The sequence below is a fragment of the Melanerpes formicivorus genome, unplaced genomic scaffold, assembly GCF_026170545.1.
Source record: "Melanerpes formicivorus ecotype bairdi unplaced genomic scaffold, bMelFor1.0.p_v2 SCAF_108, whole genome shotgun sequence".
NCBI classification, from domain to species: Eukaryota; Metazoa; Chordata; class Aves; order Piciformes; family Picidae; genus Melanerpes; species Melanerpes formicivorus.
This window is the reverse complement of record NW_027142460.1, coordinates 1383607-1396490: the sequence shown is the minus strand read 5'-3', so window position 1 is coordinate 1396490 and position 12884 is coordinate 1383607. Positions and strand designations below refer to the sequence as shown.

At 56.1% G+C, this 12884-nt stretch overlaps 1 protein-coding gene across 3 annotated transcripts in view; it reads left to right on the top strand.

The window, feature by feature from the left end:
- Positions 1–12884, top strand: part of PAMR1 (peptidase domain containing associated with muscle regeneration 1) — a 111637-nt gene that overhangs the window by 33437 nt on the left and 65316 nt on the right. For all 3 annotated transcript variants that reach the window (XM_068166815.1, XM_068166814.1, XM_068166816.1), the window contains exon 4: positions 9730–9844. In XM_068166815.1, the coding sequence (XP_068022916.1) occupies positions 9730–9844 (115 nt within the window). The remainder of the gene's footprint in view (positions 1–9729; positions 9845–12884) is intronic.

Here is a 12884-nt window from a genome sequence, read left to right as displayed (position 1 = left end):
GACCTGGGGAGCCCAGAGCTGGACACAGGATTGCAGCTGTGGTCTCAGCAGGGCAGAGCAGAGGGGGAGCAGAACCTCCCCAGCCCTGCTGGCCACACTTTTCTTGCTGCACCCCCAGGAGGCAAGGCCTGGCAAATGACAGCTGCCTTCCCACAGCAGCCTGTTTCTGAATAGCAGTAACGTTCCTGCCCTCATTCTGCTCTGTTTCAGTGCTCTTGGGCTTCGCGGGAGCCCCACGTCAGCACCGCGACGCTTGAACAGCAGGTAGTGAGCTCTTAGCAGAGGTCTCCTCAGGACCTCTCCCTCTATCGACCCACGGGGCTCTGTGGGCTACAACTCAGAGGTCTCCTGAGCTGTTTTCTTTTCTGTTAGGAACAAACCTTAGAGGAAATCTTACTGTGGCCCTGAAAGCTGCCCTTTTATACAGGAACAGGAACGGAACAAGGATGTTGAGGCCCTGCCAAAGTGGATTAGTTGTTTTGTGAGCGAGGCAGAATTGGCCAGCAGTTGTGTTTGGGATGCAATTGGTTTTGAGAGCTTTCCAGGTCTCCTGCAGATTCAGAATGAGAAGAGAGAAAAAAGTCTCCTTTTGATCAGCAGATGAGTGAACTGTTGGCCTGAGGAGTCTGCCTGACTTCTCCTGGAAGGGCTGGAGATAGCGGAGCACAGATCTGAGGGGATCACAGAGGTGTTTCGTGTGGAGGAGGGCGGCAGCCAACCTGAGAACCTTCTTTTGGAGGTGGGCATTGAAAGGCCCTTTTTTAGCTTCTGGACCACCTGCTTTGCTGGCCAATCCTACTTCCTTGGCAGCAGTGTTCAGAGAGTTCAGGCTGTACCCCTGCAAACAGAAACCCCGTGTTTAGTATGCCGTGCGTGCGAGCATCTCTGCACCAGCTCTGTGGCTTTCCTTTGTTGAAGGCATCAGAAACTCAAAAGCCCTTTGGGACGAAAGGGGAGCTTTCTTTGAGGTGGTCCAAGCTCCCTGTCAAACCATCTGAAGATTTCTAGCAGCTTTGTCTGGGGTTGTTTTTGAGGCAGGAGCCAGCAGCAGCACAAGGTCCTGTTTCTTGCTGTGGGAAGGAGCATTATCATGTGCACCACAGCAGATCCTGCTCTACTCCCTGAATCCTAATGCGCCTGCTGGGCACAGCCATCAATCCTTGCCTTTTACAGAGGGAACTAAGCAAGCCACAGAGGAGGATGAAACACTTTTGAGGAACTCTTCTGAGCTGGATTTTGGTTTCCTTGGGTCCTGCTTAATGAAGGGTAACTGAGGGTAAATGAACAAAGGGTGTTTCATTGGAGCAACACTTCCCTGAGAAGAAAGAGGAGCAACTGACCTGCAGTTTGCACGTTCCCCCACAGCCCAGCTGCAGCAGGACTGATTTCCAGACACTCAGATGCTGCAGATAGAGGAGAATAGGATTAACCAGGTTGGAAGAGACCTCCGAGATCATCCAGTCCAACCTCTCACCCAGCACCACCTGATCAACTCAACCATGGCACCAAGTGCCTCAGCCAGGCTCTTCCTGAACACCTCCAGGAATGGGGACTCCACCACCTCCCTGAGCAGCCCAGGTCACTGTCACCCTCTTTTCCCAAAGGAAAAAGGCCCTGAGGAGAGCATTAAAACTCATCATGGATTTCAGCAGGAAATGTTATCATGCAGGCATAGAGTGGGTTGGGTTGGAAGGGACCTCCAAAGGCCATCCAGTCCAACCCCTGTGTTACTGGTTAAAAGTGTGGAAACAGATGGCAGGAGCAGGGCTTTCTGTTGGACTAAAGAGGTAAAAACAAGCAAGAGAGTTGCTGTGGAGGTCTTCTGGGTCACTTAGAATCATAGAATTCTTAGGGTAGAAAGGGACCTCAAGGATCATCCAGTCCCAACCCCCTGCCATGGGCAGGGACACCTCACACCACAGCAGGTTGCTCACAGCCACCTCCAGCCTGGCTGCAAACACCTCCAGGCAGGAGGCTTTCACCACCTCCCTGGGCAACCTGTGCCAGGCTCTCACCACCCTCACGGGGAACAACTTCTTCCTCACATCCAATCTCAATCTCCCCACTTCTAGTTTTGCTCCATCCCCCCCAGTCTTATCCCTCCCTGACACCCTCACAAGTCCCTTCCCCCCTCGTAGCCCCTTTCAGATACTGGAAGGCCACAAGAAGGTCTCCAGACTGAACAGCCCCAACTCCCTTAGTCTGTCCTCACAGCAGAGCAGCTCCAGCCCTCTGCTCCTCCTCCTGGCCCTTCTCTGGACACCTTCCAGCACCTCCAGAGCCTTCCGGGCACAGAGGCTCCAGAGCTGGCCCCAGAGCTCCAGCTGTGGTCTCAGCAGAGCGAAGTAGAGGGAGAGAATCACCTCCCACATCCTGCTGGCTATGCTTCTCTTGCTGCAGCCCAGGCTCTGCTTGGCTCTCTGGGCTGCAAGTGCTCACTGCTGGCTCCTGCTGAGCTTCTCCTCCCCCAGCACCCCCAAGGCCTTGTCTTCAGGGCTGCTCTCAAGCCAGTCCCTGCCCAGCCTGTACTGGTGCCTGGGATTGCCCTGAGCCAGCTGCAGGACCCTGCCCTTGCTCTTGTTGAACCTCATGAGGTTGTCATGGGCTCAGCTCTGCAGCCTGCCCAGGTCCCTCTGGATGGATCCCTTCCCTCCAGCTGTCTGCTGCCCCACACAGCTTGGTGTCATCAGCAAACCTGCTGAGGGTGCACTCAGTGCCACTGTCCATGGCACCCACAGAGATGTTGAACAAGCCTGGTCCCAGGACTGATCCCTGAGGGACTCTGCTTGTCCCTGGCCTCCACCTGGACCACCCATTGACAGCCTCCCTTTGGGTGCAACCATCAAGCCAGTTCTGTATCCACTGAATGCTCCATCCATGGAACCCATCCTGCACCAGCCTGGAGACCAGGATGTGGTGTGGGACAGTGTTGAAGGCTTTGCTCAGGCCAGGTTGCTCAGAGCTCAGTTGCTCAGCCTTCATCTATTGATGTTGTGACCTTGTCATAGAAGGCCACCAGGTTGGTCAGGCAGGATTTGCCCTTGGTGAAGCCATGCTGATTGTGCCCAATCACCTCTTCTTTATTCTTCTGCCTCAGCAGTGCCTGCAGGAGGATCTGCTCCATGACCTTACCAGGCACAGAGGTGAGACTGCCTGGCCTATGGTTCCCTGGGTCATCCTTCTTTCCCTTCTTGAAAATGGGAGTTATGTTTCCCCTTTTCCAGTCCCTGGGTACCTCCCTGGACTGCCATGACTTGTGGAACATGATGGAGAACGATTTAGCAATCTCCTCCCCAGCTCCCTCAGCACCCCTGGGTGTGTCCCATCAGTGCCCATGGACTTGAACACTTTCAGGTTCTTCAGATGGTCACAACCTGATCTTCACTCACCATGGACATGCTGGAGGGAAGGGATCCATCCAGAGGGACCTGGACAGGCTGCAGAGGTGGGCACAAGCCAACCTCAGGAGGTTCAACAAGACCAAGGGCAGGGTCCTGCAGCTGGGTGGAGGCAATCCCAGGCACAAATGCAGGCTGGGCAGGGACTGGCTGGAAAGCAGCCCTGAGGAGAGAGACTTGGGGGTGCTGGGGGAGGAGAAGCTCACCAGGAGCTCTCAGTGTGCACTTGCAGCCCAGAAAGCCAACCAGATCCTGGGCTGCAGCAGGAGAAGTGTGGCCAGCAGGGCAAGGGAGGTGATTCTCCCCCTCTGCTCAGCCCTGGGGAGACCCCACCTGGAGTCCTGCCTCCAGTTCTAGAGCCCCTATGACAAGAGGAATCTGGAGGTGCTGGAAGGTGTGCAGAGCAGGGCCAGGAGGATGAGCAGAGGGCTGGAGCACCTCTCCTGTGAGGACAGACTGAAGGAGTTGGGGCTGTTCAGTCTGGAGAAGAGAAGGCTCCCAGGTGACCTCATTGTGGCCTTCCAGGATCTGAAGGGGGCTCCAGGAAGGCTGGGGAGGGACTGCTCAGGATCTCAGGCAGTGATAGGACTAGGGGGAATGGAATGAAGCTGGAGGTGGGGAGATTGAGGCTGGAGGGGAGGAGGAAGTTCTTCCCCATGAGAGTGGTGAAGCCCTGGCATGGGTTGTGCAGGGAGGTGGTTGGGGCCCTGTCCCTGGAGGTGTTTAAGGCCAGGCTGGCTGAGGCTGTGGCCAGGCTGATCTAGTGTGGGGTGTCCCTGTCCATGGCAGGGGGGTTGGAACTGGCTGATCCTTGTGGTCCCTCCCAACCCTGACTGATGCTATGATACTATGATATTCAAGACCCACCTGGATGTGTTCCTGTGTGACCCTGCTCTGGCAGGGGGGTTGGGCTGGATGAGCTCTGGAGGTCCCTTCCAGCCCATTGTGTGCTTCTGTCCTTGCACTGTGACTCGCTGAGCCTCGTGCCGCTGGCACTGGCTCATTTCCCCAGCCGCTTCACAGCTGGGGGAGCAGGGGTCCCTCCCAACCCTAACTGATACTATGATACTATACTATGATACTCTGGGCAGTTCCTTCTTCCGTTCCCTGCCATTCTCTTCCATCATTCTGGGAGTGTGGCTGGAGCCCTTGCCAGTGCAGACTGAGGTAAAGAAGTCATTAAGAACCTCAGCCTGCTCCATGGCACTTGTCTCCAGCTCAGCTGTTTCCTTTCTGAGGGGCCCACACCTTCCCCAGGCTTCTGTTTACCATCACTGTACCTATAGAAATGTTTACTGTTCCCCTGGGTCTCCCTGCCTGGATTGAATTCTAACTGAGCTTTGGCTTTCCTCACCAGGTCTCTTGCTGCTTGGGCAGCTTCCTCACATGCCCCCATTCCAGCTGTCCTCTCTTCCACTCCTTGTAGAGTTTCTTTTTGTGTGCCAGGGTGTCCAGCAGCTCCTTGCTCATCCAGGCAGGTCTCCCAGCATTCTTTCCTCCTTCCCTCCTTATGGGTACACTTTGCTCCTGGGAACAGAGAAGGTCATCCTTGAGCACTGCCCAGCTGTCCTGGGCCCCTCTTCCCTCTAGGGCTTTGTCCCATGACACTGGGCAGCAGATCCCTGCAGTGATCAAAGTCTGCATGCCTGAAGTCCAGGGCTGAAAGCTTGGGAGACATCCTCCTAGTTGCCCTGAGGATCTTCAATTCTATTGCTTCCTGGTCACTGCAGCCAAGGCTATCCCTGAGCCTCACACTGCTCACCAGCCCTTCCCTACTGGTGAGCACCAGGTCCAGCACAGCCTTTTCTCCTTGGTTCCTCTACCATTTGAAGGAGGAAGTTGCCATCTGTGCATTCCAGGAGCATCCTGGCATGCTGTTCCTGGCTGTGTTGTCCCTCCTGCAGGTGTCAGGGTGGCTGAAATCCCCCACAAGGAGCAGGGCCTGTGACTGTGAAGCCACTTCTCTTTGCTTGTGGAGGGCCTCACCTGCTTGGTTCTGCTGGCCAGGTGGCCTGCAGGAGACCCCTACAGTAACATCTCCTTCCCCTGGCTTCCCCTTCATCTTCACCCTTATGCTCTCCACCAGCTCATCACCCTTGCCCAGGTGGAGCTCCACTGATTCCAGCTGCTCACTGATGCAGAGAGCAACAGCCCCTCCCCTCCTGCCCTGCCTGTCCTTCCTGAAGAGCTGGTACCCATCCATCCCTGCCTTCCCCTCATGGGAATCATCCCACCCAGTGTCAGTGACAGCCTCTATGTCATAGCATCCCAGCAGCACAGTGCCCTTCATTCATCCTGTTTGCTGCCCCAGCTGTGTGCATTGGCACAGAGGCTCTTCAGCTGTGCTGGCTGTGCCACCCTCTGAGGTGAATCCCCCTTGGGGTGTCCTAGTCCTTCATCCTTGGCTTGCTTCAGGGCAACAAGTGGAGAGCCCTTGCTAGCACCCATCCCTCTGGTGAGCTGCCCCCATGTTTGTCTCAGGCAAGCATGACATTAACACCCTCTTCCTCTTCCAATCTGGTTCAAAGCCCTATCAATGAGCCCTGCCAACTCCTGCCCTAGGATCCTTTTGCCCCTCTGGGACATCCCATTGGTTGCTTGCAGCTCTGGTGCTCTGTAGCTTGTGCTGTGATCCTAAAATCCAAAGCCCTGTCAATGACACCAGTCCTGGAGCCATGAATTGACCTCTTGACTCTTCCTAAATGTTCCCTTGTCCATTGCTGATGTCAGAGGGATGGAGGAGAGCACAACTTGAGCTCCTGATCCCTTTAGCAGTTGCCCCAAGGTCCTGTGAGCCTCTCACTGCTACATCATCACTGCCCACCTGAAAACCCAGCAGTGGGTAATAGTCTGAAGGACTCACAAGGGTGGGAAGTTTACCTAGGACATCCTTTACCCAGGGAGCCAGCAGAGCTCTCTGTGGAGTGGGTAGGGTCTGCATCTTGGGCCCTGGGCTCCCCTCAGCAGGGAGTCACCTACACCAATGACCCTTCCATGTGGCTTTTCAGGGTCAGTTTTCATGGCTGGCCTGAGGCAGGTCAGCCTTGGTGGTACCTCTGCCTCTGTGGTGCTTTCTGCCTTCATGAGCTCCCATCCTTGCTCACAGCCACTTCCTCCTGCACAGCCTCATACCTGTTCACAGAATCATAGTATCACAGTATCACAGTATCAGTCAGGGTTGGAAGGGACCACAAGGATCAGCTAGTTCCAACCCCCCTGCCATGGGCAGGGACACCCCACACTAGATCAGCCTGGCCACAGCCTCAGCCAGCCTGGCCTTAAACACCTCCAGGGACAGGGCCCCAACCACCTCCCTGCACAACCCATTCCAGGGCTTCACCACTCTCATGGGGAAGAACTTCCTCCTCCCCTCCAGCCTCAATCTCCCCACCTCCAGCTTCATTCCATTCCCCCTAGTCCTGTCACTGCCTGAGATCCTGAGCAGTCCCTCCCCAGCCTTCCTGGAGCCCCCTTCAGATCCTGGAAGGCCACAATGAGGTCACCTGGGAGCCTTCTCTTCTGCAGACTGAACAGCCCCAACTCCTTCAGTCTGTCCTCACAGGAGAGGAGCTCCAGCCCTCTGATCATCCTCCTGGCCCTGCTCTGGACACCTTCCAGCACCTCCACATCCCTCTTGTCATAGGGGCTCCAGAGCTGGAGGCAGGACTCCAGGTGGGGTCTCCCCAGAGCTGAGCAGAGGGGGAGAATCACCTCCCTTGCCCTGCTGGCCACACTTCTCCTGCTGCAGCCCAGGCTCTGGTTGGCTTTCTGGGCTGCAAGTGCACACTGAGAGCTCCTGGTGAGCTTCTCCTCCCCCAGCACCCCCAAGTCTCTCTCCTCAGGGCTGCTTTCCAGCCAGTCCCTGCCCAGCCTGCATTTGTGCCTGGGATTGCCTCAACCCGGATGCAGGACCCTGGATGGCCTCCCTACCCTCCTGCCTGTCTGCTGCCCCACACAGCTTGGTGTCATCAGCAAACCTGCTGAGGGTGCACTCAGTGCCACTGTCCATGGCCCCCACAAAGATGTTGAACAAGCCTGGTCCCAGGACTGATCCCTGAGGGACTCTGCTTGTCCCTGGCCTCCACTGGCACAAGGACCCATGGACAGCCACTCTTTGGCCACCAAGCCAGTTCTGTATCCATCTGGTGGTCACCCATCACACCCATGTGTCACCAGCCTGGAGACCAGAATCACAGAATCACCAAGGCTGGAAGAGGCCTCAAAGATCATCAAGTCCAAGCTGTCACCACAGACCTCATGGCTAAACCATGGCTCCAAGTGCCACATCCAATCCCCTCTTGAACACCTCCAGGGATGGGGACTCCACCACCGCCCTGGGCAGCACATTCCAATAGCGAATGACTCTCTCAGTGAAGAACTTTCTCCTCACCTTGAGCCTAAACTTCCCCTGGCACATCTTGAGACTGTGTCCTCTTGTTCTGGGGCTGGTTGCCGGGGCACTGTGGGTGGTGTGCTTCTCAAAGGAGCAGATGTGCTCCATGGGTATGGTTTGTGTCGTCAGGTAGCTGCCTGTTCCCCTTGACCCTGCCCACTTGAGCTACTGCAGGAGGGCTGGGGGCTGCCTGATGAGGGGATATCGAATCCTCTGCTCCACTAAGAGCTGACTCCTGTCCTGTGTTTGTAAGATCAGTTTGTGAAAGTTACTCATTTCCTTCTCACTCTCCCTGATGCTCCTTAACCTGCTCACCTCTTCCCTGAGCTTCATCACTTTGTCCTGGAGCCCTGCCAACCAGCTAAGCAGGCCAAAACCCTGCTCACACCTCACACCCCCACAGTCAGTGTTGCCCCCTGTTGCCTGTCAAAGGCTGTGGGTTCCCTCTCAACCTGTGGCCTGGGTGCCAACATCCATTTGGGTGCGTGCAGACAGCACAGTCTTCCTCCTCCCCTTCACTTGTCTTGTCCCTTATTGCCTGTGGTGCAGAGCACAGGAGAGCCCCTTGTTGGGTGGTGCTGTTAGGCTCAGCTGCAGTTCCTGGCTTATGGGTACAGCCTCACTCCCCAGCAAAGCAGCAGAAGGCTACCAGGGAAGAGAACCACACGCAAGGTTCCACGTAGGAGGATGGAGTCAGGAAAGCAGCAACTGAGAAGTGAGTAGAGCAGAGTGGAGTGGAGTGGAGTGGAGTGGAGTGGAGTGGAGTGGAGTGGAGTGGAGTAGAATAGAATAGAATAGAATAGAATAGAATAGAATAGAATAGAATAGAATAGAATAGAATAGAATAGAATTAACCAGATTAGAAAAGACCTTTGAGATCATCCAGTCCAACCTATCCCCCAGCACCATCTGATCAACTCAACCATGGCACCAAGTGCCTCAGCCAGGCTCTTCCTAAACACCTCCAGGGATGGGGACTCTACCACCTCGCTGGGCAGCACAGCCCAATGGGCAATCACTCTCTCTGTGTAGAACTTCCTCCTTACCTCCAGCCTGAACCTCCCCTGGCACAGCTTGAGACTGTGTCCTCTTGTTCTGGTACTGGCTGCCTGGGAGAAGAGACCAACCCCCACCTGGCTACAACCTCCCTTCAGGGAGTGGGAGAGAGCAAGAAGGTCTCCCCTGAGCCTCCTCTTCTGCAGGCTAAGCAACCCCAGCTCCCTCAGCCTCTCCTCACAGGGCTGTGCTCCAGACCCCTCCCCAGCTTTCTTGCCCTTCTCTGGACACCTTCCAGCAGCTCAACCTCCTTCCTAAACTGAGTGGCCCAGAACTAGACACAGGACTCAAGGTGTGGCCTAACCAGTGCAGAGTACAGGGGCAGAATCACCTCCCTGCTCCTGCTGGCCACACTCTTCCTGATGCAGGCCAGGATGCCATTGGCCCTCCTGGCTGCCTGGGCACACTGCAGGCTCATGTTCAGCCTACCATCAACCAGCACCCCCAGGGCCCTCTCTGCCTGGCTGCTCTCAGCCACTCTGACCCCAGCCTGGAGCACTGCCTGGGGTTGCTGTGGCCAATGTGCAGCACCTGGCACTTGGATGTGTTCAATCTCCTGCCCTTGGCCTCTGCCCATCTGCCCAGCCTGGCAAGGTCCCTCTGCAGAGCCTCTCTACCCTCCAGCAGATCAACTCCTGCCCCCAGCTTGCTGTCAGCTGCACATTTACTGATACTGGACTCAATGCCCTCCTCCAGATCATCAGTCAAGATATTGAACAGGCTGGTGCCCAGCACTGATCCCTGGGGCACACCACTGGTGCCTGGCTGCCAGCTGGCTGTGGCACCATTCACCACCACTCTGCTCTTGTTTCCACAGGAATTTTCTTCAAGTGCCTTTTGCAGGTCCCTCACACATTTGTTTTTGCTTCTCTTGCTCCCCAGGGTGTGGGCAGGTTCTGAGGGCCTCCAGAGGTCACATCCTGCTGGAGGGCTACCCCCTGAACGCCCGCTGTGAATGGACTATTCACGTGCAAGCTGGATTCAACATTGAATTAAGGTAGGTCATACTGCTTTGCAGCCAGCACTGGTTGCAGCTGAACACTGGGGCATGTGGATGATCAGGAATCAGTGAGGGCCAAGAGCTGGGAGCCCTGGGGCAGTGAAGAGTCCTGCCACCACTTTGCATTTGGCACCTCAGCTCTCTCCCCTGGGTCGTGCCTGTGATGGGCACCTGCTGCACAGACCATCAGTGCTGTGCCTTCAGTTCCCATTTAGGACAGCTGGATACTGAGAGTCTGACAGATGTTGGGCACAATCTGCTTCTCTAGAGGCCTGCTCAAGACCTTGACACCAAAGCACCCAGTAGTATTGTCTACCAGACTGAATGAAGACAGTCTTTGAAGAAGAGCTGTGGGAATGTGTTGATCTGGTGTCTTGTGCCAGGAGAGGGCTGTCCCTGGGACCTGCCCTGCCTTTGGCCTCTATTTTCCCTCTCAGATGTCTTTCACTCCTCTTACCAGCCCTGTCCTCTCCCAGCCTCAGCTGTTCCTCTTACACTTCCTATGTCTGCCAGCTGTGTCCAGCTCTCCTGCCACATCATTGTTCCTCTGACCTGTGGATGCTTACACCTGTTCACCCCACTGCTGACTCAGCCTCACAGTGCTCCGGTGGGTCTCCTGCCCAGTGCAGAAGAGCCCCAGCTGGGGACAGTTGACACTTCCCACTGCATGCAGCAGAGAGATCCCACAGGCAGCAGGAGGCTTGGCAGGGCTCATGTTCCAGTGTTGTTCAGTATCTTCAGCAAGGAGCTGGACAGAGTGGGCTCTCAGCCAGTTTGCTGATGATACCAGCCTGGGAGCACTGGCTGACACCCCATCAGGCTGTGCTGCCATTCAGCCACACCTGGCCAGGCTGCAGAGCTGGGCAGAGGGGGACCTGCATTTGGCTGGGTGTGGGAAGGGATCCTGTGCAGGCACTTCAGAGTGGATGCACCCATCCCTGGGTGAGCAGCCAGCTGGCAGCAGGTTGGCAGCCAGGTGGCACCAGGCACAAGGTCCAAGGAAGGAGGAAAAGCTCAGCAAGAAGTGTGTGGTGTGCTGGACTCACCTGAGGGCAGGGATCCATCCAGAAGGATCTTGAGAGGCTTGAGAAATTGGCCAGTGCCAACTGCATGAGGCTCAACAAGTCACAGACCAAGGCCCTGCAGCTGGCTCAGGCCAAGCCCAGGCACAAATGCAGGCTGGGTGCAGAGTGGGTTGAGAGCAGCCCTGAAGAAAGAGACTTGGGGCTGTTGGGTGCTGAGCAGCTCCCCAGGAGCCAGCAGTGCTCTCCTGCAGCTCAGCAGGCAGCTGTGTGCTGGGCTGCAGCCAGAGCAGTGTGGGCAGCAGGCAAAGAGAGGGGATTCTGCCCCTGGACTCTGCTCTGCTGAGACCCCACTTCCAATCCTGCCTCCAGCTCTGGTGTCCCCAGTGTGAGAAGGACACAGAGCTGGTGGACAGAGTCCAGAGGAGTCCACAAAGATGATCCAAGGGCTGGAGCAGCTCTGCTGTGAGGCCAGGCTGGGGGAGCTGGGGGTGGTCAGCATGGAGAAGAGCAGCCTGCCAGGACCTGAGGGGATCCTACAGGAAGGATACAGAGGGACCTTTCATGAAGGTGTCTGGAGACAGGCCAAGGGGGAATGGTTTGAAGCTGAGGCAGAGCAGAGCTAGACTGGAGCTGAGGAAGAAGTTCTTCAGTACCAGGGTGGTGAGACTGGCACAGGCTGCCCAGGGAGGCTGTGGCTGCCTCCTGCCTGGGGGTGTCCAAGGCCAGGTTGGATGAAGCCTTGAGCAGCCAAGTCCACTTGAGAGGTATCACAGTCTCACAGTATAACTTAGGTTGGAAAGGACCTCGAGGATCATTTAGTACAACCTATCAACACAGACCTCATGACTAGACCATGGCACCAAGTGCCACATCCAATCCCCTCTTGAACGCCTCCAGGGTCGATGACTCCACCACCTCCCTGGGCAACCCGTTCCAATGCCGAATGACTCGCTCGGTGAAGAACTTTCTCCTCACCTCGAGTCTAAACCTCCCCTGGCGCAGCTTGAGACTGTGTCCCCTTGTTCTGGTGCTGGGTGCCTGGGAGAAGAGACCAACCCCTTCCTGGCTACAGCCTCCCTTCAGGTAGTTGTAGAGGGCAATGAGGTCACCCCTGAGCCTCCTCTTCTCCAGGCTAAGCAACCCCAGCTCCCTCAGCCTCTCCTCACAGGGCTGTGCTCCAGACCCCTCCCCAGCCTTGTTGCCCTTCTCTGGACACCTTCAAGTCTCTCAATGTCCTTCTTAAACTGAGGGGCCCAGAACTGGACACAGGACTCAAGGTGTGGCCTAACCAAAGCAGAGTACAGGGGCACAATGACCTCCCTGCTCCTGCTGGCCACACTATTCCTAATGCAGGCCAGGATGCCATTGGCCCTCCTGGCCTCCTGGGCACACTGCTGGCTCATATTCAGGTGGCTGTCGATCAGCACCCCCAGGTCCCTCTCTGTTTGGGAGCTCTCAGCCACTCTGACCCCAGCCTGTAGCACTGCATGGGATTGCCGTAGCCAAAGTGCAGGTGTCCCTGCCCAGGACAGGACAGGCAGGAGGTTAGAGGAGATGATCTCTGAGGTGCCTTCCAAGCTGAGCCCTTCTGGGATCCTATGAAAACTGCAACTCTCTCAGTTCTCTTGGCCATTATGAAGCTAAGCACAGCAATTCAGTGCTACAGGGTCATCAGATACAAAATGGAATGCTAAGCATTGTCTTGATTTCATCAGCTTCCACAGCATGAATACATTCTCCAGCCCCTCTGGGGAGAGCTCCCAGCCAAAGGAAAATATTTATAACTGCATCTCTGCTGAGGCATTAAAGAAAATGACCGAAAGCTGGGAGCTGTCTTCTGCTGTGCTGTGACCCCCCCCCCCCCGCCGAGGCTGGGGCTGAGGGCACCTCTACATCACAGCCTAACAGAGGGAGAACAGCTCCCCAGCACCAGCTGAGCACCATTCATCAGGACACCTCTGCCTAGCCACCCCCATGGGGGCTGTGTGGCACACAGGAAGATTTATCTGTGC